The sequence below is a fragment of the Plutella xylostella genome, chromosome 20, assembly GCF_932276165.1.
Source record: "Plutella xylostella chromosome 20, ilPluXylo3.1, whole genome shotgun sequence".
NCBI lineage: Eukaryota > Metazoa > Arthropoda > Insecta > Lepidoptera > Plutellidae > Plutella > Plutella xylostella.
In genome coordinates this window covers 3,558,933-3,584,484 of record NC_064000.1, presented here as the reverse complement: position 1 = coordinate 3,584,484, position 25,552 = coordinate 3,558,933, and the positions used below count along the sequence as shown (strand labels likewise).

At 41.1% G+C, this 25,552-nt stretch overlaps 1 protein-coding gene across 1 annotated transcript; it reads left to right on the top strand.

The window, feature by feature from the left end:
• Positions 1-25,552, top strand: LOC105383560 (exportin-2). Its single transcript, XM_048628133.1, has 19 exons — positions 1-226; positions 756-901; positions 1,890-2,082; positions 3,493-3,638; positions 4,390-4,590; positions 5,313-5,483; positions 9,079-9,208; positions 9,974-10,137; positions 11,196-11,382; positions 14,443-14,543; positions 15,300-15,471; positions 16,232-16,388; positions 16,784-16,875; positions 17,214-17,422; positions 19,842-19,939; positions 20,392-20,559; positions 21,196-21,355; positions 22,512-22,656; positions 25,004-25,552. The coding sequence occupies exons 1-19, from the start codon at positions 142-144 to the stop codon at positions 25,156-25,158; spliced, it is 2,880 nt and encodes a 959-aa protein (XP_048484090.1). The 5' UTR covers positions 1-141; the 3' UTR covers positions 25,159-25,552.

Below are 25,552 nucleotides of genomic sequence, written 5' to 3'. Positions count from 1 at the left end.
AAATTGAGGTCGAAACGTCGAATTTCGCTCACACAAGAGGTCTGAAAATCTTTGTTTAACGGCGCGGGGAACGTGTTTTATTTAAGAAGAATAACTTTGTAATAGTGTATTTGAAAGTATTAACTAAAACTCGGAACAGCTATGGAGGTTACTGATGAGAATTTGGCTACTCTTGCTAATTACTTGCAGCAAACTTTAAATCCCGATCCAAACATTCGAAGGCCCGGTAAGCGTTTTTTTGTAATAGTTTAATATTTATACTGAAGATCTGTACATAAGATCCACATTCCACCGATGCGCAGACGACACGAGCGGAGCGGGGATGTTTTTTTCAACAACCAACAATTACATTTAGGTTGTTGTATAGTTGTAGACCTAATGTTACCCCAAGTGTTCTTAGCTTTATTTTATCAAAATCGGTTCAGCCGTTCCAAACCTGCCCCCAAGATGACCCACTAACCAACGCATGCATGGCATTGGAGCACAGCACATCTCTGCTGGAGAAGCACCCTAGATAATATTGATAGAATTACAAGAACATATCACCCCAATAATCTGCATCATCATCATCAGCCAATAATCATCCACTGCTAGACATAGGGCTCTCCCGAGGAGCACCACAACATTTGGTCCTCGGCCTTCCTCATCCAACCACTACTGGCTACCCGGCAGATATGACCAGCCCACTGCCACTTCAGCTTGCATATTTTGACAGCGATCCAGCTGATTTGATTTTGATTTGATGATTGCTTCAGCGGAGAAGTTCCTGGAGGGGGTGGAAGTGAACCAGAACTACGCGATCCTGCTGCTGCACCTCATAGACAAGGATGCTGTGGACCAAACCATCCGCGTGGCGGCCGCCATCGTCTTCAAGAACTATATTAAAAGGAACTGGCCTGTAGTATGTATTGTTTATATGTTTAATCTTACAAATATGTAATAGTATATATTATTATTATAACCTCTAGTATTCATAGAACATAATATTTTGAATTTTGACTTCTTCATATTTGTGTTTCAAACTCTTTGTAATTTATATTTTTGTGAAATTAGGGGTTTGTATACTGTCTAGGGTGCCTAGGTGTACGTAGGTGGTCTGAAAAGTTTCTGACCTCAACGTGAAGATGGCAGCACACATCAATTAAAGTCAGGGAATGTAATGGTGCATCTTTAGACAGCAACACTTCAAAGTTTCAGCGATTTTTTACATGCGGTTTTTATTTGACAGTCGCTTGAGTGAGTCGATGTGAGTGGCCTCATTTGCAGAAAAAGAAAATTCTGTTTCACCAAAACAACGCCCCGTCTCACACCTCAACGGTTGCCATGACGAAAATTCATGAATTACGGTTTTCTTTCTCGGAGGACAAAGATTTTCGACTTCGAGATCGACTCACTCAAGCGACTGACAAATAAAAACCGCGCGTCAAAAATGGCTGAAACTTTGAAGTGTTGCTGTCAAAAGAGGCACCATTACATTCCCTGACTTTAATTGATGTGTACTGCCATCTTCACGTTGAGGTCGGAAACTTTTCAGACCACCCACGTATAAGTGTCTCATTACTGTTTCAAACATAGCTCCTTTTGTACACTCCATAGTGACTATTATGGCATGTATCTTTGCACTACTTGCAGCTAGCTTGATGACAACTGAGTGGTGTAGTGGTTAGTGACCCTGACTGATATGCTGAAGGGGTTCAATATCCTGCCAGGGCAGATATTTGTTTGAAAGACAGATATTTGTACTGGGGTCTTGGGATTTAATATTCATAATTTATGTGTATCTGTGTAGGTATATCAGCATTCTGATACCCATATTACACAGGGTCTGCCTAGTTTGGGGTGTGATTGCCATGTGAAGATATCCCATATTATATAATTATACTTTGCAGGATGAAGATGGCGTGGACCGCATTCACAGCTCCGACCGCGCCACCATCAAGACTCTCATTGTGACGCTGATGCTCAAGTCTCCTGAGTCCATACAGAGACAATTCAGCGATGCCGTCTCCATTATAGGAAAATGCGACTTCCCAGACAAGTGGCCATCTCTCATTCCTGAAATGGTTGAGAAGTTTAATACAGGTATTCTGAATGGGTAGTTTTTGTGCAATTCAAGTTTTCTGAAAGGTTATTAAGTACAAAAAGAGCTATATCATAAATGAATTACAAATAAATGGCTGTTTTAAGCCTTTTCTATTAATAGACTCTAGGTACTAACTACACTATATCCTCTTTAATATGCTTATTATATATAAGTAACGTGGTATGTATTTTATTATATATTAATATATATTTTAATATATTATATATTATGATGCTAGGTATATAAATTATATATGTAAATATATTGTAGGTAGTATGTATTGGTATATTAAATATTTATGGTATATTCTTTATTCCTAGTACACTTTACCCTTCTTTACATCTAAATATCCTTCCACCCAAAGGTTGTCTGGAAGAAATCGCTTTAAGCGATAAGACCGCCATTTGTACATATGTGTTAGATTAAGTTTTGTATTGTTGTCCATATTTTTGTGTGCAAATAAAGAATATCTTATCTTATCTTACTATTGGCATGTAGGTTCTAAAAACTAGAATTAGTTTGTCAAGATTTTAAACTGAGGTTATGTATTTTTTTAATTTAAGGCGCTAGTTATAGCCTTTAAACCAGTTAGCTGCTATTAACGCCCCTAACCATCCTATATTTGCTGCCTTTTAGATGGTCAATAAATGCATTTCTGAGACAGTCATAAGGCATTATTGTCACCACCTGATACATATACCTAGATATGAATACAAACAAAGGTTGGTTGGAAGAAATTGCTTCTTGGCAATAAGCCCGCCTCTGTATATACTTACTACTTTTAAGTCCATTTTTGTAACTGTTTTTATTATTATACAATAAAGTGTTTATAAATAAATAAATACTATGCTGTCACATAGGAGTGTTCTTAGCTCTTTCTACACTATTATAGTATTTTAGTTAGCCTTAACTATGGTCTGTTTTTTTATCTCAGATGCTAAAGTGACAGATTCTGAATGGTTCATCAACAGTCGACTGTCTTGCGATTAAGTTCTATTGGCGGGACAATCGACTGTTGATTCACCATTCAGAAGGGCTAGTATGGGGCGCATTTAGGACGTGACAAGAGTTTTGCATCGCGCTCACTCATATCGCGCAGCCTTAAGAGCGAGCACGACGGAGAACTTTTGTCACGTCTTAATAGCGTTGCGTGCTACAGGGCCAGAATCTGTCAATTTAGTATCTGAGATAAAGAAACAGACATTAGTTAAGGTTAACTAAGATTCTATAATGACGGTTAAGGTTAACTAAGATTCCACAATAGTATGTATGTATTGCACTAACCCCAGCCAGGAGTTACCCTGCATCCTGGATTACGCCAGGCCAACCAGGCAGCACATAGGTTTTTTAACTAAGATTCCACAGTAGGGTAAAAAATAATTTAAAAAAAACCCCGTCATGTCTTCCAGGAGACTTCCACGTGATCAACGGCGTGCTCCGCACGGCACACTCGCTGTTCAAGCGCTACCGGTACGAGTTCAAGTCGCAGCGCCTGTGGGAGGAGATCAAGCACGTGCTCGACAACTTCGCCAAGCCGCTCACCGACCTGTTTGTGGTATGGGAGCTATTGGATATACAATTTTATTTATACAGGGTGTTGCAAAAAGGGTATAGTAAGCCGAAACCTACCTGTGCAGCGTGGTATATCCAAGCACGAAAATGAAATCAAAATTTCAAAATTAGCGAAAAAAAAAACATTTTCCATAGAAACTATGTTGGTCACGTGACTTTCTACTTTCGGCTTACTACAACTTTTTTTCGGCTTTTTGCAACACCCTGTATACACTTTGTTGCACACAAAAACAAAATTTACGCAGAAGCATATGAAAACATATACTTACATAATTTGCGCACAAAGACGGACTTATTGCTAAAAAACCTTTTGTTTTCGTAAAAATTTACAATCTTAAAATAATAATTACAAACATAAATAAAATCCACTACAAGTTTCATCATTATTGGATTGTTCATGATACACTCACGAACACCGAAAAAGATCCACTTAGGTACAAAATATCAACACCAATTTTTTACTCGTAAAACATTTAATTTAGAATTTGATAAAAATATTTGTTTGTATGTTTTTACCAAAGCGACGTCTATAAATTCGTTTAATGTGCGTTCCACCAATTACAGCGCCGTATTTATAGCGAATCGCGATATTATCTACGGCGATAACGATCCCGTGCAGAGGCAAAAGGTATATAAGCTTCTGTCAATTAAAATATCTTACAAAGTATAGTAACTACCTACAGTAAGTCGACAAGTACAAAGTGCCATACCTTATCCACCTGTCTATTCCACAGGCCACCATAGACCTGGCTTCGAAGCACGCAGACAACCCGCAAGCGCTGCGAGTGATCTACGGCTCTCTGGTTCTCATCTGCAAAGTGTTCTACTCGCTGAACTGCCAGGATCTACCAGAGTTCTTTGAGGACAATATGGGCATCTGGATGCCGAACTTGCTGAACCTGCTGCAAGTCAAAGTGCCCTGTTTGGAGGATCCTGTAAGTGTGTTTGGTATTAGCAATATTATTGTAAGCATTTAGTGTCAGGCAACAAACATAAAATACATAGAAGATGAGGCTGTGTGGCTTATTGCACGATTATTATTCTGAAGATCCGAAATCAAAATGAGATGTCTCTACAACATCATCATCATGAGCGAATATTTATCCACTGCTGAACTTGCGTCGGCGTCTCCCAAGGAGCGCCACAACACTCGGTCCTCAGCCGTCCTCATCCAGCCACTACCGGGTACCCGCCTAAGGTTGTCGACAAGGCAGTAGGGCGTCCCACGCTGCGTTTACCTGTTTGTGGTCTCCAATCGAGAAATCTTCTACCCCAACGGTTATCAGTTCTTCGGCAGATACGACCAGCCCACTGCCACTTCAGCTCGCACATTTTTACACCTTAGTCCCCTGACGGAGAATCTCATTTTTGATACGTCGCCCCATATTCGTGACGGCACCGTAGCATAGGCGGTAGTGAAGCTGCTTCCGAAGCTTGGGGCCGCGGTTCGAATCCCGCCCAGGGCAAACATTCGTGTGATGAGCACTTGTGTTTGTCTTGTGTCTGGTTGTCGTTTATCGATTTAATATGTATCTATCTATGTATCTGTGTAGATATATCAGCTGTCCGACACCCATAACACAGGTTCTGCCTAGCTTGGGGTCGGATGGCCGTGTGTGAGATGTCCCCATATATTTATTTATCATTATTTGTGCAGCAAGAGGACGAGAAGCCCGGCGTGCTGGAACAACTTCGCACGGAGATCTGCGAGTGCTGCGCGCTGTATGCGCTCAAATACGAGGAGGAGTTCACTGCGCACGCGCCGCCCTTCGTGACGGCGGCGTGGGGCGTGCTGCTGGCCACCACGCCGCAGACCAAGTACGACGCGGTGAGTACAAGTGCGACGCGGTGAGTACAAGTGCTATGCGGTGAATAGGTACATTACCACCATCAGTAGGGTGATTCAGCCTAAATTCCGCCCGAGACGTTTTTAAAGTAACGATTTTTTTAAATATTTTTAAATTTAAAATTTAAGATAGTTTCCCTCTAGGCCTTGTCTAACTTATCTTCCTACTATTCTGTATACTACTTACATTCGAATTTTAATTTATATCTGTATTTTTTTTTTTTTTTTTTTTAAGATTTTATTATCACTCTACAGACTTTATGTCCGTGCCTTTTTGAGAGATCAATATATTGTGAGAGTTTGATTGTTTTTTGTCTTCATCTTTTAACTACTCACTACTCAATGTGGAAGCTTATAATATATATATTTTATCTTTTATATATATATATGTATACGTATATATTATTAATAATTTTTTTTTTTTGCACTCCTGGGGGAAAATCTACACAGACACCTGGGAAGGGGACCCAGGTAGTGTCGGCCTTTAACCGACTAAAAACCCCCAGTTGTGCATATCTTGTTTTTTTTTTTTTTTTTTTCTTTGTTTCACACAATCACACTTACAATTATAATGGCAACAAACATTTGAAGGGTAGGGCCAGTGTCAGCTGTCTTCAGAGAACTTAACAGACGCCTGTCAGTGGCCACACACTCCTTTTGTCATCGCTGTTGTTTTGCCTGGTGTTAATGTGTGACAGTGTTCTTAAAACTATCTTAATTTTATTGGTTAGTTCTTATACAGATAATATTAATTCATGATATACTATACAATACCTACATATCAAAACTATACAATACATGCTATATACTATACATAACAAAACTATAAAATACATGCAATACTGTTTGGCCGTCAATATAAAATTAAAATCAAAATTCTCCTATTCCGCTCCATTTTGCGTTGCCAAAAGCCTTGATTGCTGGGCAACGACCTCTTTGTCCCGATTTTTTATTGCCATCTTTAGGTTGTACTCGAGGATCCGTTTCTTCGGTGCTGTTATTGCCGTTTTAGCGAGGTTGCCGATAGCGTCCTCGGTGTCATCCGCATAGTAGGTGCAGGCGGAGGTGTGCCTCGACAGCGCCACTACTGCGTGAGGTATGCTATCGTGCAACTTTATTTTATCTTTTGTTTTTATGATAATGACGGATTCGTACGTCAATCCCTGTGCTTCGTGTATGGTTAAGACGCGTGATCCCGTTCCTTCTCCAAACCCTTGGCTGGTCAGGGTCTCTTTTTCTTCCTGTGTATGCGTCAGGAATATAGTGTTGGTTTGGGATTTTGGAATTGCTGCGTCTGTAAACCTTTTCAGCTGCAGAGATTGAATACGCGCTGTGGCTGCGTATATGCCTGAGTATACTTCTCTTAGGGCGTATGCAACATCCATGGGGTTTCTGTATGAGCACAACAGCTCCTGGGTGATGTTTGCTACCAGTGTTGGGCGACTGTACCTTAGTTCGAATAGGTTCTCTCTGTCTATGTACGGTAGCTGGTTGATGTCTCCGATTAGAGCAATATCACTGGCACGGGACAGGCGGGCGGCAATTACGATTGCCCCGAAATGGTTCATCAGGGCCTCGTCAATTATCAGGCGTTGGCATCCGACATGTTCTCTAAAGCCGTTTACTAGGACTGATGCCATCGTACGTACCCTAGTTCTAACCATGTCCCCGATCCTATGCGCTAGCCTGTTTCGTATATCGACGGCCGCCTCAGTTGTCGTGGTGATAATGGTGTCTTTGCTCACATCGAAGTTATTTACCACCCAGGTTGTCTTCCCACATCCAGGTACCCCGTTCACCCAAGCGATGGTGGGCATCGTCCAGCTATTCCAGGTAGCGTTAATGGTTTCCGCTTTTGCTAGGATTTTGTCCTCTAGCATAATCCTGGTACACTGAGCTACGACCACCATTTGGTTGTTGTGTGGGAGAGTGAGTTTCGGGATGTTGCGTTCCCAGGGCACGAATCCGCATTCCTCGCTATAAGCCGCCATATACGCTCCAGTCATTTTGCCTCTGAGGACTTGGCAACTACTGTTATCGTATATGCAGGCTTCGGCCTCCTCGAGTAAAACTTTTAGCCGGCTTTCGTTCTCTTGCCTGTAGGTCTGCATGATCGTTTTGCAGGACAAGAGATTTACCTGCTTTGTGGCGGTTGTAATTGCCATAAATTCGATGGCGGCATTCTCTAGATGGTCGTTTGAGGTGGTAGCTGTTTTCAGCTTCGGTGGGACCACCTGGCCCATATCCGCTCGAGTAATTTTCCTCTGGGCAAGCCTTATTCCAGTTTTAGGTTCTCTGGAGATTTGGCGCCTCTCGGGTATCCTCTGTGGTTTTCCTATAAGGCTTGAGGCAGCTGCTTTAAAAGCCTGGAGGAACCCTTGGACACGCCCTTGCGATGTTAAATTGTGCATCCTCCTTTCCATGTTCCGTTGTTCTGAAGCGGCGACAGCCCCAGCGGTCATCCTCTCCTGTAGGCGTTCAGATCCAGTGACCAAGTATTCGGCTTGTTGGTGGCAGTTGTCAATGCCCCTCGCAAGTATATGACCTTTGAGAAAGCTTAGATCTTCGCTCTGTCCTCGTACACCACTATTTCATGATGTTTTGAGGCTTTTAGGCAACCCAGCTGGTCAACAATTTCGCCTTTCCTATACTCGATCACCATTGCGTCTACGCTTATTATCCTGGGGACGTTACTGTCTAGCGCTATCTCTCCAAGCTTACTGAGCCATGAGCATGCCTGAACGAACGGGGTGTCGTCGGCCCACTCGAATAGTGCGATGGTCTTGTTACGCCATCGCACTAGTCTGCAGGGCTGATTTCCCACTAGGGTTACTGGCAATGCGTCGTAGGCTTTATTTATTTATTTATTTATTTATTTGATACTTTATTGCACAAATATGAAATATAAGTGTACAAAAGGTGGACTTAATGCTAAAAGCATTTTCTACCAGCCAACCTACAGGAGGTACAGAAAAACTAGTAGAAAGGTGCAACAAAAAAAAAAAAAAGTAGATATTAAATTTACGCTTCATGGTAGCCTTCGATGTGCTCCCATTTAGGAGAGAGGCTAGGCCGGGTGATATGGCCACGCTCTTTCGCGCCCCTGAGATACAGAAGCTGATGCCAAGTCTTTCACTGCTTCCGTCCATGAACAGAGCCACGCTTCGGAGTCTTAGTCTAGCTTCTCCTTTTTCTCCACAATCCAACAGCTGATGTGTTGCTGTTTCTTTAGGAGTTGCTTGTGGTGGTGCTGTGATGGTTGTGACTGAGGCTTGAAATACTGGTATTGATTGCGGGTCGGGGCGGGGTATGGTGCTGTTTCTCCTGGCTGCTACTCTGAAGACACGATCTGAATATGATAGAAAATGAGGTCTATGCTTGGTGTCTGCCAGAATATCGTTTAATTCTGACTCCACCAAATTCCTGTCTATCAATGTCTCCAGATCTTGTCTTGCAGCAAGGAAACGGGGGCAGTCGAGAATTATATGCCAGACCGATTCAATGATGTTGGGGTCGCATTCACATTCTGGGCTTTAAATTTATATCTGTATTTAAATTTAACCTTTTTATTTTACAGCTGGTATCAAATGGCTTGAACTTTTTGGCCAAAATAGCTGAGAAGAACATCTACAAGAACTTGTTCGAAGACCCGGCGACCCTCAGTAGTATCTGTGAGAAGGTTGTCATCCCAAACATCGAGTTTAGAGGTAAACATTATCATATATTTATTACATATAAATGATGATCTATGACAGTTTTTCATGGTTCTTAAAATGTGGATATTCTGGTCCTTAGCATAGGTAATCGTTTATAGTGAACTAACTTTCTTGAGAGGACTAAAATGTAAATGTAACAGTGGTCTTATCAGTTTGGAAGACTATTCTTCCTGTCTGATAAAACCGCCTTTGAAAACTGTCCCTCCAAATCACCTTTACATTCAATTTTACCGCACATCATTCGAAGTTATCACACCGCACATCATCAGTGTGTTCTTTTCTCTATGTTATCAGTCGTTAATCTAGAGTCTATGGAGGATTAGGGTTGGACCCCTACGCCTCCATAGATTCTAGATTAACGCCTACTCAACTAATCTATATATAAATAGAAAAGATGCTTAAACCAAACCATACCGCGATGTACAATCGAGACGACACCGCCATCTAGTGAAACGCATAGGTAAACAGTCGGGCGGGTTCGAATCCCGGCCAGGGCAAACATCCGTGTGATGATCACTTGTGTCTGGTTGTCGTGAATCTATTAATTATGTATCTATGTAGGTAGATATATCAGCTGTCCGACACCCATATCACAGGCTCTGCCTAGTTTGGCGTCGTACGGCCGTGTGTACGGTCTTCCAACATATTTATTTATATGCTGGCCTTGTGTGAGATGTTCTCACATATTTATTTATATTTATACATATTTATTAATACGCCATAAGAATGGCAGTAAATGATTTATTCATTCAACAGAGTCAGACATGGAGCTGTTCGAAGATAACCCCGAAGAGTACGTGAGGCGAGACATCGAGGGCTCTGACGTGGACACGCGCCGCCGCGCCGCCTGCGACCTCGTCAAGACACTGTCGGTGCACTTCGAGGCCAACATGATGGCCATATTCGGCCAGTATGTTCAGGTGAGGGCTTTACTAAATATAACTGATGCTGCTGATGTAGAGGTGATGAAGAATAATACTTGGTCTTTCTGGTATATTGCACATGTCTAACAGCGTTCCTCCTTCCTTTTGACGGTCGAATAGTGTTGTGGTTAGTGACCCTGACAGCTATGCTGAAGGTCCCAGGTTTGATTTGAAAATTATATATATATTTTTCGCGAATTTTGAAATTCTGACTTAATTTTTGGGCTTAGATATAACACTGCTGCACATGTAGGTTTCGGCTTAGCATACCCTTTTTGCAACATGTTTCCGTGTAGATATATTAGCTGTCCCATACCCATATACCTTTTTGACAAACTGGGGCGCTCTCGTGAGCCACCCCTTCACTTTACCCGAGGATCCCTTTATATGATAAAAGTACCCAAGCATAAAACTCAGGCATTCCGCGGAAGTTTTCGATATTTATCATCTAAATGCTGGAATAATTTACCTCCACCAATTAGACGAGCTAAAACCAAAAGTTCTTTTAAATATCTTCTTAAAAAATACCTTTTATCCCTTCAAAAACTTTGTAATACGTCACATTCCGCAACATATGCCAAGTCATATTTATTATTTTGAATTTGCTTGTACCCCGTCTAAAACTGTCGTTTAATAATTTGTAAACTGTATGTCTATTTATTTTTATATTGTTGTTATGCATTACTATTCTTTTGGTATGTTACTTAACTGTGTGTGTTTACCTAGTTGTGTTAAGCCATCCTGTTTATTCTAAAATATAAATTAAGTATTATAATATTTTTTTTTACACTGCACCGAGCACGACTCGCGGCCACCTGATGAAAATCAGCGTCACAGGCTTCTGTGACATTATGTTGAGACGGTGACCATTTTGTTTGAGACACTTTGTAACCTAGTGTATTTTTTTATTTGTTTTATTTATATGTTTTGTGTCTTGGACGAAATAAATGCCTTTTTCTTTCTTTCTTTCTTTCTTTCCATATTACAGGCTCTGCCTAGCTTGAGATCGGATGGCCGTGTGACATATTATTTACTAATTAATTCCCCGTCCACAGCTGATGCTGCAGAAGTACTCTGCGGAGGGCGCGGCCGCGTGGCGCTGCAAGGACACGGCCCTGTACCTGGTGACGTCGCTGGCGGCGCGCGGGGCCACGCAGGCGGCGGGCGTCACGCGCGCCTCGCCGCTCGTTGATCTGGCGCAGTTCGCGCAGACTAATGTGGTGACAGAGCTGCAGGGGGCAGGTAAGACATTATAGGGTTACTAAATAATTAAAATATACGTACTAGACGGTGTCTCACATACAAACACAAAGGTAAATGCTTTAAATCTAGTCTAATGGCAATAGATTGGACCCAAATAGCATCCTCTAATGATTTGGATATTATAATTAATAAATTTAACAGCACTATATTATCCCTTTTTGATTTTTATGCCCCTGAAAAATCTATAAAAATTCGAAAACCGAGTATTCCCTGGCTCACAAGTAACGTACGTTTTATTATGCGACTAAGAAACGAAGCACACGAAAAATACCATAAATTCAACTCTAATGAGCACAAAGAAGAATATAAAAAGCTGAAACACCTTGCCAATATTAGCATCCATTACGAAAAACAAGCGTACTTTAATCAACACATTAACAAAAATATAAATAACCCTAAACAACTATGGACTAACCTAAAAAATACTATAATACCTAATTTTAAAAATGAATCCGAACTACCGGAACATTTTGCGGACCCTGACATAATTAACAATAACTTTCTTGACATTCCCGGACATAACATAGTAGATCAATCTGAGCTACTCTTCTTTAATACACATACTTTCTCGCAAGCAAAATTCGACCTTAAACAGGTAACCGAAAGTGTCGTAGCAAAAATAATACTAGGTCTTAAATCAAATGCACAGGGTATAGATAAAATCAACTTAAACATGATTCTCATGACTCTCCCGTTTACCCTTACCATAATAACATTAATAATAAATAAGTCGATAGAGCTATCAGTTTACCCTACAGACTGGAAAATTGCTCTAGTGAGACCAATCCCTAAAATAAACAACCCTCATACTCCTAAAGACCTAAGACCTATTTCTATTCTCCCATACTTATCAAAAATTTTAGAAAAAGTGGTACTCGACCAGGTAAAAGAATACGTGGAAATAAATCAGATCTTGCCTAGTCTCCAGTCTGGATTCAGAAAGGGTCACAGTACAACGACAGCGTTAGCAGATGTGACCGATAATATCCTAACGTCTCGTGATGCTAACAAAGGTACCATTCTCACTCTTCTTGATTACTCAAGAGCGTTTGACTCGATAAATATGGAACTTTTAATTTCAAAGCTATCATATTACGGTTTTCAGCCACAAACTCTGACCTGGTTCCGCAGCTACCTAAACAATCGCTCTCAGAAAGTAGCGATAAGTAAGTCGGACGGATCGCTCCTTATCTCTACCACAAAACCTTTACAGAGAGGAGTGCCTCAGGGCGCTATTCTGGCACCTCTATTGTACTCACTGTATACAGCTGACCTACCGGGCTGTATTCAGAACTGTAGATATCATCTATACGCAGATGATTTGCAGCTGTACATCTCGGCCGAAATTAATGGCATCCCACAGGCTCTGTCAGACCTTAATGCCGATCTACAGCGAGTGTCTGAATGGTCTTATAGAAATTGTCTTACTCTCAATCCTAACAAGTCCAAGTTTATGCTTTTAGGAACATCAAAACAAGTTCAGAGTATGGCCAGACTGGACCCCATGATAATGGTGTCAGGCACTCCTATCGAATGTGTCAAAGAGGCTCGTAATCTTGGTCTAACTATGGACAGTGAGCTACGTTTTGAGAAGCATGTACTGGAACTTGTTAGAAATTGTTTCTACAGACTAAGAGTACTATATAATATCCGCAAATACTTAAGCGAGGAACTAAGAATTAGCCTCTGTGAGTCCTTAGTGCTGTCTAAACTCAATCACTGCATTTCGGTGTATGGGCCCTGCCTTCTAGAGAGGTCGCAACGACTCATCCAGCGAGTACAGAACGCATGTGCCCGGTTCTGCTTTAGCATTCCACCACGGACACATGTCTCTCCGTATCTCAAAAAAGCCGGAATCTTAAACATGAAGCAGAGACAAAAGCTTCACCTTGCAACATTGCTATTCGAAGTGGTACACAAAAAAACTCCTATCTATTTGTACGAAAAGCTCGACTGGCGATGTAGCCGAAATGCAGCAAGGTACCACACGCCACCTCTTGTATTGCCACAGAGTAAAACTGCAGCCTTCCGAGGCAGCTTTAAGTACCAGGCGACAAAGTGCTGGAACAATATTCCCCCTCCACTGCGCAAACTTAAGTCCAAGCACCTCTTTAAGATTAAACTCCGCCAGTACCTAACATGTATTTAAGCTTCCAGCACTTATCGCCTTATCCTGTATTTTATTTTAATTTTATACTATTTTTTATTGATTAAGCATCAACCTTTTATGTATATTTATACAAATCACACTTACCCTATTATATTATGATATGTATATATATTGTTTTAAACTATTAACACAAAGATTCTAATTTAAACATAAATCTTTCGGAGCAAACACAGCACGTTTATATCATATTATATTTTAGCCGCGTACCACCCTAACTCGCTGGTTCTGGCAGAATTACCAGCGCTGTATACTTTTTTGTACAGCACATGCTGAGTCAGAGCCATTTTACTGACATAATACACACCACAATTATTGTTATTCATTATGCCACTGTACCTACATTGTTGTTTTGTATTTGTGATGTGTATTTTGTGAGTGAATAAACGATGTGTCTATGTCTATGTCTATGTCTAAATACTGTTCGCATATTAAAAACAATACGAACTAGAGGCTGCATCACACACAAACGCAAAGCTAAATAATGACCGCGTTTTGTTTTTCGGTCGAACAGAGATAAACCAATAAATAAGTCACAAATCTCTCTCGGAAAGTGAGATGTTATTAGTCGAGACGTTTCTCTCACAACGACACTTCCCCTAGCTCGTATAAGACTGCGTCAACAGTAGGGTGACTTTCCGCGCGTGTGCTGGTGACGTCACTGGCGGCGCGCGGGGCCACGCAGGCGGCGTCACGCCGTTGTTACCTCTTCACGTCAAAACGGCTGAAATGACTTTAATTAAATTTGGCATGGAGTTAGCTGACACCCTGGATACCTGACACATATACTACTTTTTATCGCGGAATTCCCACTGGAACAGCTAGTGTATCATAAACCTTATATTAAAATGTATTTTTGTGTTAATCTCCAGAGACGCAGCTGCCAGTGATCCGCGCGGACGCCATGAAGTATCTCATGACGTTCCGCTCTCTGCTGCCGAAGGAGCTGCTGGTGTCCACCATCCCGCTACTCGTGAGTTATAAAGATAGATATATAGAATACACTTTATTGCACGCAAACAGGATTCACATTCGAATAATAGAAAATAAATAAATAGCACAGTTATCTAGATAAAGACTCCTTTCGCTGAGCCAACGGAGTAAATCAAACTCTGTAAGTAACTGTGTAAAGTGCAAAGTGGCAGTACCTCATGACGTTCCGCTCTCTGCTGCCGAAGGAGCTGCTGGTGTCCACCATTCCGCTTGTTGTGAGTTATACAGGGTGTTGATATTTATTGACTACCCTTAATCTTGGAAATTGTCGAGGAAGGCAAACTCTGTAACTGTTTTAGTGCATATCTAAAAAAAAAGAATAGAATAGAATATAATTATCTTTATTGAACACCACAAATGAAAACATACAAAGATTACTTATAAACTAGGAACAATGAACAATAGGCGACCTTATCGCTTAGAGCGATCTCTTACAGGTAACCTTAAACATAAAGAAATAAAAGTAAAGAAAAATTAAGTTGATATATACTCTATTTTTTTTTTCAACAAATGAATACTGAAACTGCGTTGCTATTGGTCCACGTAATTTATTACTGTGTTGCTATTGGTCCACGTAATTTATTACTGCGTTGCTAGTGGTCCTAACAATGACCCATCTCACTCTGTCAATATCGGAAATGTGCGAGAGACATACTCAGTAGTCAGTACTCGTTTGTAAAAAAATCAAAAATCGGCAAACAAAATACTTTTATCAATCAATTTAATATTCCCACAGATAAACCACATAAAGGTGCCGGGAGTGGTGTGCACGTACGCCGCGTGCACTATCGAGAAGCTGATTGGCGGAGGCGTGGCGACGCGCGAGCACATCGAGCCCCACGCCGCGTCGCTATTGGCCGAGCTGCTGCAGGCCATTGAGCCGACGCACAACGAATATGTCATGAAAGGTATGACGCAAATTGGTCGCTATTTTACTAACGTTAAAAATTATACGCATTATGGTGTAGATGTCGTAGGTGGATTTGATAACTCTAAAATACTAGGGATATTACGAAACCCCGTATAATAATACAATATTGATTATTTAAAGTATCTGTACATCTGTGTACTTATTTATCTGGTAGCTTGGTTCCTGAACGTTTAAAACCGATTTAAACTAAACCGATTTTTTTCCGGACCATCATATTGTTTCTCTATTTGTGGTAGCGTAGTGTAAGGCGGCCCTGTTCTACTCAATCAATTTAAAGGTAATATAAGTTGTGTGTTTTGCATAAAATTGTATTATAGCTACCTCACGACTCACGGCTGAACCGATTTACCTTGTTTTTCCGTGATCACATTCTTTCCTCACCCGCAGCCTTTCTCCGCACGGTGACGTGTCTGGGCGACGTGTCGCAGCATTCCTCACTTATGTAACCATTGTCATGTCATGACATGTCACAATTTTGTCATTGTTTCTTTATGTACGGGCGTTACACTAACCTCCCATAACTCCTATCCTAAACTATGTCTATCTATTTATCATTACAGCGTTTCTCCGCACGGTAAAGTGCCTCGGCGAAGATTCGCTGCATTCCTAACTTATATTTACTATCCCCCTCTTTTAAATAGGAGTGTTATAAGTTTAACGTGTCTGTGGTAGCGTAGCTTCCTCACGGCTGAACCGATTTCACGACTTCAACTAATCAAATCTTTCTTCACCCGCAGCGTTCCTCCGCACGGTGACTTGTCTCGGCGACGCATCTCTTCAATACCTGGGCGCGGCGCTGCCGGCGCTGGCGCGGCTGCTGGCGCAGGTGGCGAAGAACCCCAGCAAGCCGCACTTCAACCACTACCTGTTCGAGACCCTGTCGCTGAGCGTCAAGTCAGTACACACTAGCACAACATTTAAGACTGCAATAGATTTAAATACGTTTGAATATTTGGTGCAAGTCATCCATACACTACAAATAAGTTAATCGTAATGGGAGGGGAGGCGATATTTTAGATAGTAGGTACATACGGGTGTTTCCCCCGAAGATATATCTACATAGTAGTGACTTACTGCCAGTTTCTATATCTCTATCTATCCATAACTGGTAGTTACTTTCATACGATTTTGACATAATCAAAAGTAAAAATCTGTCAAAATCGTATGAAAACTATCAGTTATAGATAGATAGAGTTATAGAAACTGGCAGATAATCAAACAACTCGCCAGTAACGAACCACCTGCCTGTAAATTTAAATTATATGTATTATATCTTCATATCCTCGCAGGTTGGTGACGAAGGCCAACCCGAGCGCGGTGTCGGCGTTCGAAGACGCTCTGTTCCCTATCTTCCAAGAAATCCTTCAAAATGACGTCCAAGGTATGATTTCCTCTAGATTTTGTACTTAGCTACTTTTTGGCGCCAACACAATGAATGCGTTCGTAGTTTATTTCAAAGTAGAGTTTTAAAACCTAGTCCAAGTTACGAAACTAAATAATGAATATCCATATTTCCTAACTATTTTCTTCAAGTTTTTAGTGTCCGCTTTTACATTTAAAAAATTCATGTAGCCTATTTTCTCACACGTCTTAACATTCGTGTCTTGCGCCCCGCTAAACCTTCTGTTTATATCCCTTAACCAATAAATACATTTTTATTGCATGATGTGTTATGTACCTGTTGTGTGATGCCAATAAATAAATAAATCTCTCCCCCAGAATTCATGCCGTACGTGTTCCAAATGCTATCCCTGCTTCTCGAACTGGGCGGGGGCGCGGGGGCGTCGGGCGGGGCGTACCGCGCGCTGTGGGGCAGCGTGGTGGCGCCGCCGCTGTGGGAGCGCGCCGGCCACGTGCGCGCGCTCGTGCGCCTGCTGTGCGCACTGGTGGCGCACGACACGCAGGCTGTGCGCGAGAAGGGGAGGCTGGTAAGTGCGCAAAATAGGTGTTCGACACGGAAACACGAGACGAGTCGTCATTCGTCATCGATAAATACAGTGACGACCCACTCCTAATACACGATACGATATTACTTTAGTTAGCATGAATTTTAATAATAATGAACACTCAAAGAATATAACCTGGATGAAGAATCAAACCATACCGCGATGTACAAACGTGACGACACCGCCATCTAGTGACTCATATAGGAAATAGAATCAGCGTGGTGGCGCCGCCGCTGTGGGAGCGCACGGGCCATGTGCGCGCGCTCGTGCGCCTGCTGTGCGCACTGGTGGCGCACGACACGCAGGCTGTGCGCGAGAAGGGCAGATTGGTAAGTGCGCAAAATAGGTGTTCGACACGGAAACCACAAGACGACATCGCAAATTTAAGCGACGATCCACTCCTATTACACTATACTCACTCAAAGAATATACGCTGGATGAAGAATCAAACCATACCGCGATGTACAAACGGTGACGACACCGCCATCTAGTGACACACCTAGGAAATAGAATCAGCGTGGTGGCGCCGCCGCTGTGGGAGCGCACGGGCCACGTGCGCGCGCTCGTGCGCCTGCTGTGCGCACTGGTGGCGCACGACACGCAGGCTGTGCGCGAGACGGGGAGGCTGGTGAGTATCCGACGGTACAGATGTATGTCGATAGTAACTAAGGGCCAGTTTTTTGATCCCTAGTTAACTCAACCATTGGTCAAAAATGCCTACTATTAGTTAAAAACCAACAAAATTCGTATGCAGATGTCATGCTTGACACGTGACTTGACTAATGGTTAAAGATGACCACGGATCAAAAAACTGGGCCTAAGTCCGGCTAAGATGACTGAGTGCCTTTACGCCACAGATCACCCCCAATAGATTCCGCCTAATGCGACATTTGCACTGGCCCGAACTCACCAAATTTAGAGGAAGGAAGGGTGTGCGGGGAACAAACAAGCGGGCGTGTGATTGGCTAATTCAGAATCGCGCTAGAACGCATCCACGATCTAGTGATGCGACACCGAAATCACAGAGTTAGCAACTAATCGATAGATAGTCATAGCGAATCAATTCCAACGAAAGACCTGTGATTTTCCGAACTACAAATTTAAAGTCACAAAAATGATATAACAGTAAAGTAAGGTTAAATAATTTTTTTTTAAATTAGAAAATAAAAATGTTTTACTTGAGAAAATTATTTATTTACATAATCTTAATAATCTATATAATAAAAATGAATTGCTGTTCAATGGGTAGAAATTGTCTTCACTAAAATGCTTTGAGCAAATTACGCTGAACTTTGAGGGGAACCAAAGGTCGCCACGATGTGCTGCATCTATCCATTTGCTTTTTCTTTCAGGGCATTGCGGAAACCTAAAACAAACGATTACAATAATGTTCCGCATTAATCTTGCACTTTAAAAATAAGAAAATTTGCCGTGTAAAATCCCAACATCATTTTTATAAAAAACCCCCGACCCAATAAATATACTCTATAAACTAACAAGTTGTATTTTGAAGCTATAATTATTATTATTATCTTTACATGTTAATTGAAATATGTTAAAATGATCGATAAAAACTTGAGCGCGGAACTCGGCGCTACACAACACTAGTAGTGTCGCGTGATTTTGATAAAAAAGGACAGGTAATACTCATTACCGCAGGTGAGAAAGAGACATTTTCAAAAGACATCAACGCATAGCGTAAGTTCTATTATTAATAAACCATTATATATTGACCTTTGCTTCACTAACATAATAAAATATTTTTTTATGATTTCACTTACCGGTGGAAAGTAATTCCATCTTTTTGGAAGTTTGAAGTATTAGAAGACTTCCCACACCACTTTACACCACAAAACGGCATTAAAATGTCATATGTTTTCGTTGGAAAAGATTTTTAACAGTTTATTATTCCACACTACGCGCGGGTCTGAATCTTGGTCAGAACTGAAGGAGCGCTGTCAAGCTTTATTTGTATATTACTTATTGAGCTAATGCGTGGTGCGCGTCGCTTGCCTTGTAGGCGGAATCTATTGGGGGTGATCTGTGCTTTACGCAGTGTATACCATACCATATGAGCTCTCTGTCGCATGTAACCTGCTCCTCCGTCGTTTCAAAGATCATTTGGGCACGTCGTCGCCTCTGCTTATGCGTTGCCGTTTTGTAGTATGTTATTAATAAGTATCGACGACGGAGCTTCACCACTCAGTCGGCGCAGAGGTAACACAACACACACAACGACTGTGTGGCATTGTTCTAACATCAATAGGTCGTTTTCGCGGTACAGTTTCGTATTGATAAATTGCAATACATTACAATGAGCGCCGTGATCATAAGCCTGTATTGAACACAGCGTAATTGAATATTGAACATATAAAATAATAGAAATGTATGTTGGTTGCAGAGCGCGGTGCTGGGGGTGTTCCAGAAGCTGATCGCGTCCAAGACCAACGACCACGAGGGCTTCTACCTCGTGCAGACGCTGCTCTACAAGCTGGGAATGTAAGTTTCATTTACAAAGCTGCTTATAGCACTTTATTTTAATGACCATTTGAATCTACTATGCATTTTTTTTCAGACTCTTACCATCTTATTTATATAAAAGTTATAGGACGTTTTACCTATTGAACTGTTTTGTCCCTCTCTACCAAAGAATAAATTAAAACGTCCTATAACTTTTCTATGAACCAGGGGGTTACTGTGTCTCTTTTATTTTAAAACTTATACTGTGCTACCACAAAAGATTTAAACACTGTTTAACTAGTGTTTAAAACGAAACTTGACAGATTTTGTAGGCGTTTGACAGCGCTAAACACCAGTTAAATATTGTCTGTTTTTGTGGTAAGGCCCATAAATTCTAAAAGAAAGCCACATACAAACTGTATTTGCTTTTTAATTTTCGTTTTGACATCACTATAATCCTGTATTCTTACCGAATTTCTCTATTGTTTCAGGCAAGACCTGGAGCCTTACATAAAGCAAATAATGACGCTGCTATTCCAGAGGCTGTCTTCATCGAAAACTACCAAATACGTGAAGGGCTTGATCGCTTTCCTCGGGTTCTTTGCGGCGCACTTCGGGGCTGACAACCTTATCGAAATAGTCGAGTCAGTTCAACCAAAGTAAGTTGTTACATTTGTTAGTTAAACACCTTGTTTCATTATCCAAAAGCTCTAGTGCCTGAAAAGAGTGGTCCCGTCATTATGTTCAATATTTTACACCTTAGTAGGTACATAAAATATAAATTACATTAAAAAATTTATACTTTATGTATGTATTATATGATATGTATATTTACTAAATAACATATAAGCACAGTCTACGTATGTAACGTTTAGGTAATTAGGCGCTCTAATATCGGGAGGTGTTGCCTCCGTGGCGGCTACCGAACGACAGAGCGCCGGCCGCATCTGCGCTGGCTTTTTATAGGAAAAGTCGGTTTGCCACAACGTGCGCACTGACCAGTAGGGCGATCGCCATCGTTGTCGACTTAAGTCGATACAAATTCGATAGAAAAGTCAATGGAATTTGTATGCGTTTTACTAGTTTGTAACGTTACCGTCATGGGCGCTGGTCAATCAGGTTGTCATAAAATTGCTATCAAATTACGGTAGCGACTTGAGTCGACAGCACTTGTGATCGACCCGCAGTAGTTTCATGAATTAAACATGATATTAACCCTTTGTCACACTATACTCATAACATAACCTTTTTCAATTAATCCTTCGCCATTCATAACCTATTTTCCTGCCCCCCAGTATGTTCTCAATGTACGTGCAGCGCATCCTCATCCCGGACATACAGAAGGTGTCGGGCGCACTGGAGCGCAAGGCGGCGGCCGTGGGCTGCGTGAAGCTGCTGTGCGAGAGCGCCGCCTTCCGGGGCCCGCTGGCGCCGATGTGGACGCCGCTCATGCAGGTAGGGGGGCCACGCTGAGGTTATATGATGACGATATTTGTGTAGTCATGTTCTGGGGATCTATTGGTACAACTGACGAAAAACATATAGCCTCTGATTTGTCAGGACCTGACCTATCACATAATAACCTGACACGAAGGTGGAAATCAATTAAACCTTGATGTAGTGGTTGTTTTCATTTATAAGGCATTTGACAGCCTATTAAAGCAATTAGCATGTCTCGAAAGTTTTGGCATTTGGCATGTCTCTAATAGTGTTGCCACGAATAGTGAATTGGCCGAATACCGAATACCGAATATTCGGCGACGCTGCCGGCCGAAGCGCCGAATATTCGGCCGCCGAATATTCGGCGCTACAACCTGTTTTTTTTGTTCCTGGAACTGCTTTGAAGAAGTCGCTACAGATTATATGAGAAATGCTAATTATTAGGAGGCAGAATGCTGTGGAAAACGAGTTGAATTTTTATTTGATAATAGTTCGCCTAGATCGGATGGCCGATGGATGGTGGTTAGCAAACAAAAAACAATACCCGAACCTTTTGAAATTTGCAAAAACTTATCTTTCTTCACCTGGAAGTAGCGTTTATAGTGAGAGGTTATTTTCTGAGGATGGTTACAAAGAAAAGCGCAATCGTGGGCTACCAAAAAATGGTGAAATGCTCGTTTTTATCCAGCACCACTTACTACTGATTAATTTTAAGTACTAAAATGTTGTGATTTGGAAATAAATACACAATTTTGATTAAAATAACAAGTAATTTTTTACATGATTTCCTATTCGGTATTCGGCCCGAATAGTACGCACTATTCGGCCGAATACCGAATACTGAAAAAACTGGCCGAATAGGCCGAATACCGAATAGTTGCCGAATATTCGTGGCATCTCTAGTCTCTAAGTTTTGATGATAAGGCCCTAACGCTGAGTTGCAGAAAGGTACTTTAAGCTAATGTCGACCTTAAATGACTAGCTGCCCTGCTTTGACAGTATACGGACAGAAAGAGACAGACATATATTTAATGCCGACATTAGCTTAATGTCCCTTTCTGCAACTCAGCGTATATGTCTTGTTTGTATATTTAACATAAGGCTCAAATCTAAAGCCATGACTATAATTCTTCAATATTATCTACAAGCACAAACAACACCTTCTCCCCAGGCTTTGATCTCCGTGTTCGAGCTCCCCTGCGACGAGTCGTCCTTACCAGACGACCACTTCGTGGAGGTGGACGACGCGCCCGGCTACCAAGCCGCCTACAGCCAGCTGTCGTGCGCCAAGCCGCCCAGCCAGGACCCGCTAGAGAGTGTGTACCATTACTTATACAGGGTGTCCCAAAAGTCAACGTCATCCCTTAAAGGGCTGATAGGTCAGCTCATGAGAGGCCAGAATATCAGAATATGACCTTAGTAAAAACTCGATAATTTTCGAGATATTGACACTTTTATAAATTTGCTGAAAATCGACACCTTGGATCAGTTTTTTGCGTGTCGCCGGTACAAAAATCCATATTGTTAGAATTTGTTTGGTGTTGCATCACCCTGTATAGCCCTGCTATTGATCGCAGTCAAAAAAAATATCGAGTAATGCTGTATGTTTAAAAAAAACACGGTTTTCAAAGTCATAAAAGGTAATCGTATTTTTTTATAAACAACTTTGACTCTACATACTGTAAAAAAAATATACCACGCAAACCTGGCACCTTATTTGAAAAGATTGCTCATTTAATGCAGTTTCCAAAATGGTATGAAACGTTGCTATTGTTTCAATTAACAAAAAAGTTATTGCTATTTTAGTACAAAACGACCTCGATGTAAAATTGTTTGAAGGAAATTTATCTGACTGAATTTACTAAGGGTAAGTCATGTTGGAATGAGTAAATTAAAATAGGTGGTGTACCCGGGAGTGGGAAAAGAGACAACGTTGTCACAGAATTAAAAAAACGCATTTTGTGTATCTTTCTCGAAAAAAGTGGACTATAGCAACTCCACATTCCCCATAAATGTAGCGCATGGTAACGTACATTCCTGAGTAGTGCTAATGTGTGATATTGTACAAGTAAAACGTTTACACATGTACATTGTACACCCACAGTATCCAAAAAAGGGACAGATCAGTTTGTCATTAACATTACCTCTAATTACTTGTTATTTATTTTAAAGTTATTGTTAAACAAAACCAAACTCTCAAAATTATGATTATGACCATTAATGAGTATTATTTATTGCTGATTATGTACTAAATATAATAATGTGGTGTTATAATTTTGAGAAATAAAAATAAAAGTCAATAAATGTTTGTTTTTTTTAAATAAGGTGTAAAAAACACAAAATATGTTTTATAAGAGTTTGGTAAGATTTTTCTTAGCTATTTTTGCGTCATCTATGTTGCCACGGCTGACCCCACCACCTCTTTTACTTTTACTCATTCCAAAATGACTTACCCTTAATAAATTAAGTCAGATAAATTTCCTTCAAACAATTTTACATCGAGGTCGTTTTGAACTAAAATAGCAATAACTTTTTTGTTAATTGAAACAATAGCAACGTTTCATACCATTTTGGAAACTGCATTAAATGAGCAATCTTTTCAAATAAGGTGCCAGGTTTGCGTGGTATATTTTTTTACAGTATGTAGAGTCAAAGTTGTTTATAAAAAAATACGATTACCTTTTATGACTTTGAAAACCGTGTTTTTTTTAAATATACAGCATTACTCGATATTTTTTTTGACTGCGATCAATAGCAGGACTATACAGGGTGATGCAACACCAAACAAATTCTAACAATATGGATTTTTGTACCGGCGGCACGCAAAAAACTGATCCAAGGTGTTGATTTTCAGCAAATTTATAAAAGTGTCAATATCTCGAAAATTATCGAGTTTTTACTAAGGTCATATTGTGATATTCTGGCCTCTTATGAGCTGACCTATCAGCCCTTTAAGGGATGACGTTGACTTTTGGGACACCCTGTATATTACTAGCGTAAGGACAGGCCTAGCCGCTGCAGAAAATGTCACCCTCGCGTTGACCCTAAAATCTCATAAATCTGTCATAATTTGTATGAATTAGGGCCAACGCGCGGGTGTCATTTTCTTTAGCCAAAATGTTCTGACAGGCGCATCGTTCCTTTTAAAATCATTGGTGTGTACTTTATCTGCAATGTAATACACTTTATCACCACCAGAAACTCTGTAGACATCTCTGCTAGGCAAACCAGCGTGGTGGATAATGGCCCAAGCTTAGGAAGGCAGTTTAGCATTGGATATTCACAAAGGTTCCACTCCAGAGCGCGTATTGTATCTCTCCTGCTAGTTATACACTATAATACACTTTATCGACAGGAGAAATTCTGTAGTAATCTCTGATAGGCATAGGGATTATTTTCAGAGAGCTTTTATGTGGTAAGGGTATACAAATTATACAGTCACCGCAACCTTCCACTGTCGATGCCTTTCCCCAAGGACGAAACTTTAGGGTCGACTTTGTGTAATACGCCTCTGTCATGCTTTCATTCACTAACGTGTCCAAACCAAGGCTTAAATGGCCACCTATCTGTGGACTAAGTATCTATTCAACATAAATCACTCAAAACTTAACTTAATCTTGCCGAATAACAAAAGTATAACTTACATTACCCTTTCTCTTCTAGGCATATCGAGCCCCCAGCAGTACCTAGCCGAGAGCCTGGGGGCCATGGCGCGGTCGAACCCGGGACTCCTGCCGCAGAAGCTCTCGGAATTAGAGGAACCGCACCGCGCGGCGCTACAGATGTACCTCAACAAGTACTCTGTGCAAGTCTGTTGATAGTCGTCTAGGGATAAGGTTTGCGTGGGTTTACGGCCGGCCTAAAGTTTTAAAGAAAGAAAGTTAGTTAGAAATTGGTTAGGAATACACCATACTTTATGACCATTTGCTTCTGGCTTATCAATTAAGACGTGACAAGAGTTCTCCGTCGCGCTCGCTCTTGAGGCTGCGCGATGTGAGTGAGCGCGATGCAAAACTCTTGTCACGTCTTAAATGCGGCCGTACTAGCCCTTCTGGTCCTGTAAAAATACCATTTATTTCCCAACCTTACACAATCGATTTATTGTGAATTTTCTTTAAATTTACGATTAGTATCTAACTTGTATTTAGGTCGGGCGTAAACAGCGCAACTTCGTATGTGATCTGTTATGTGCTATATGAGTGAATCAATGTA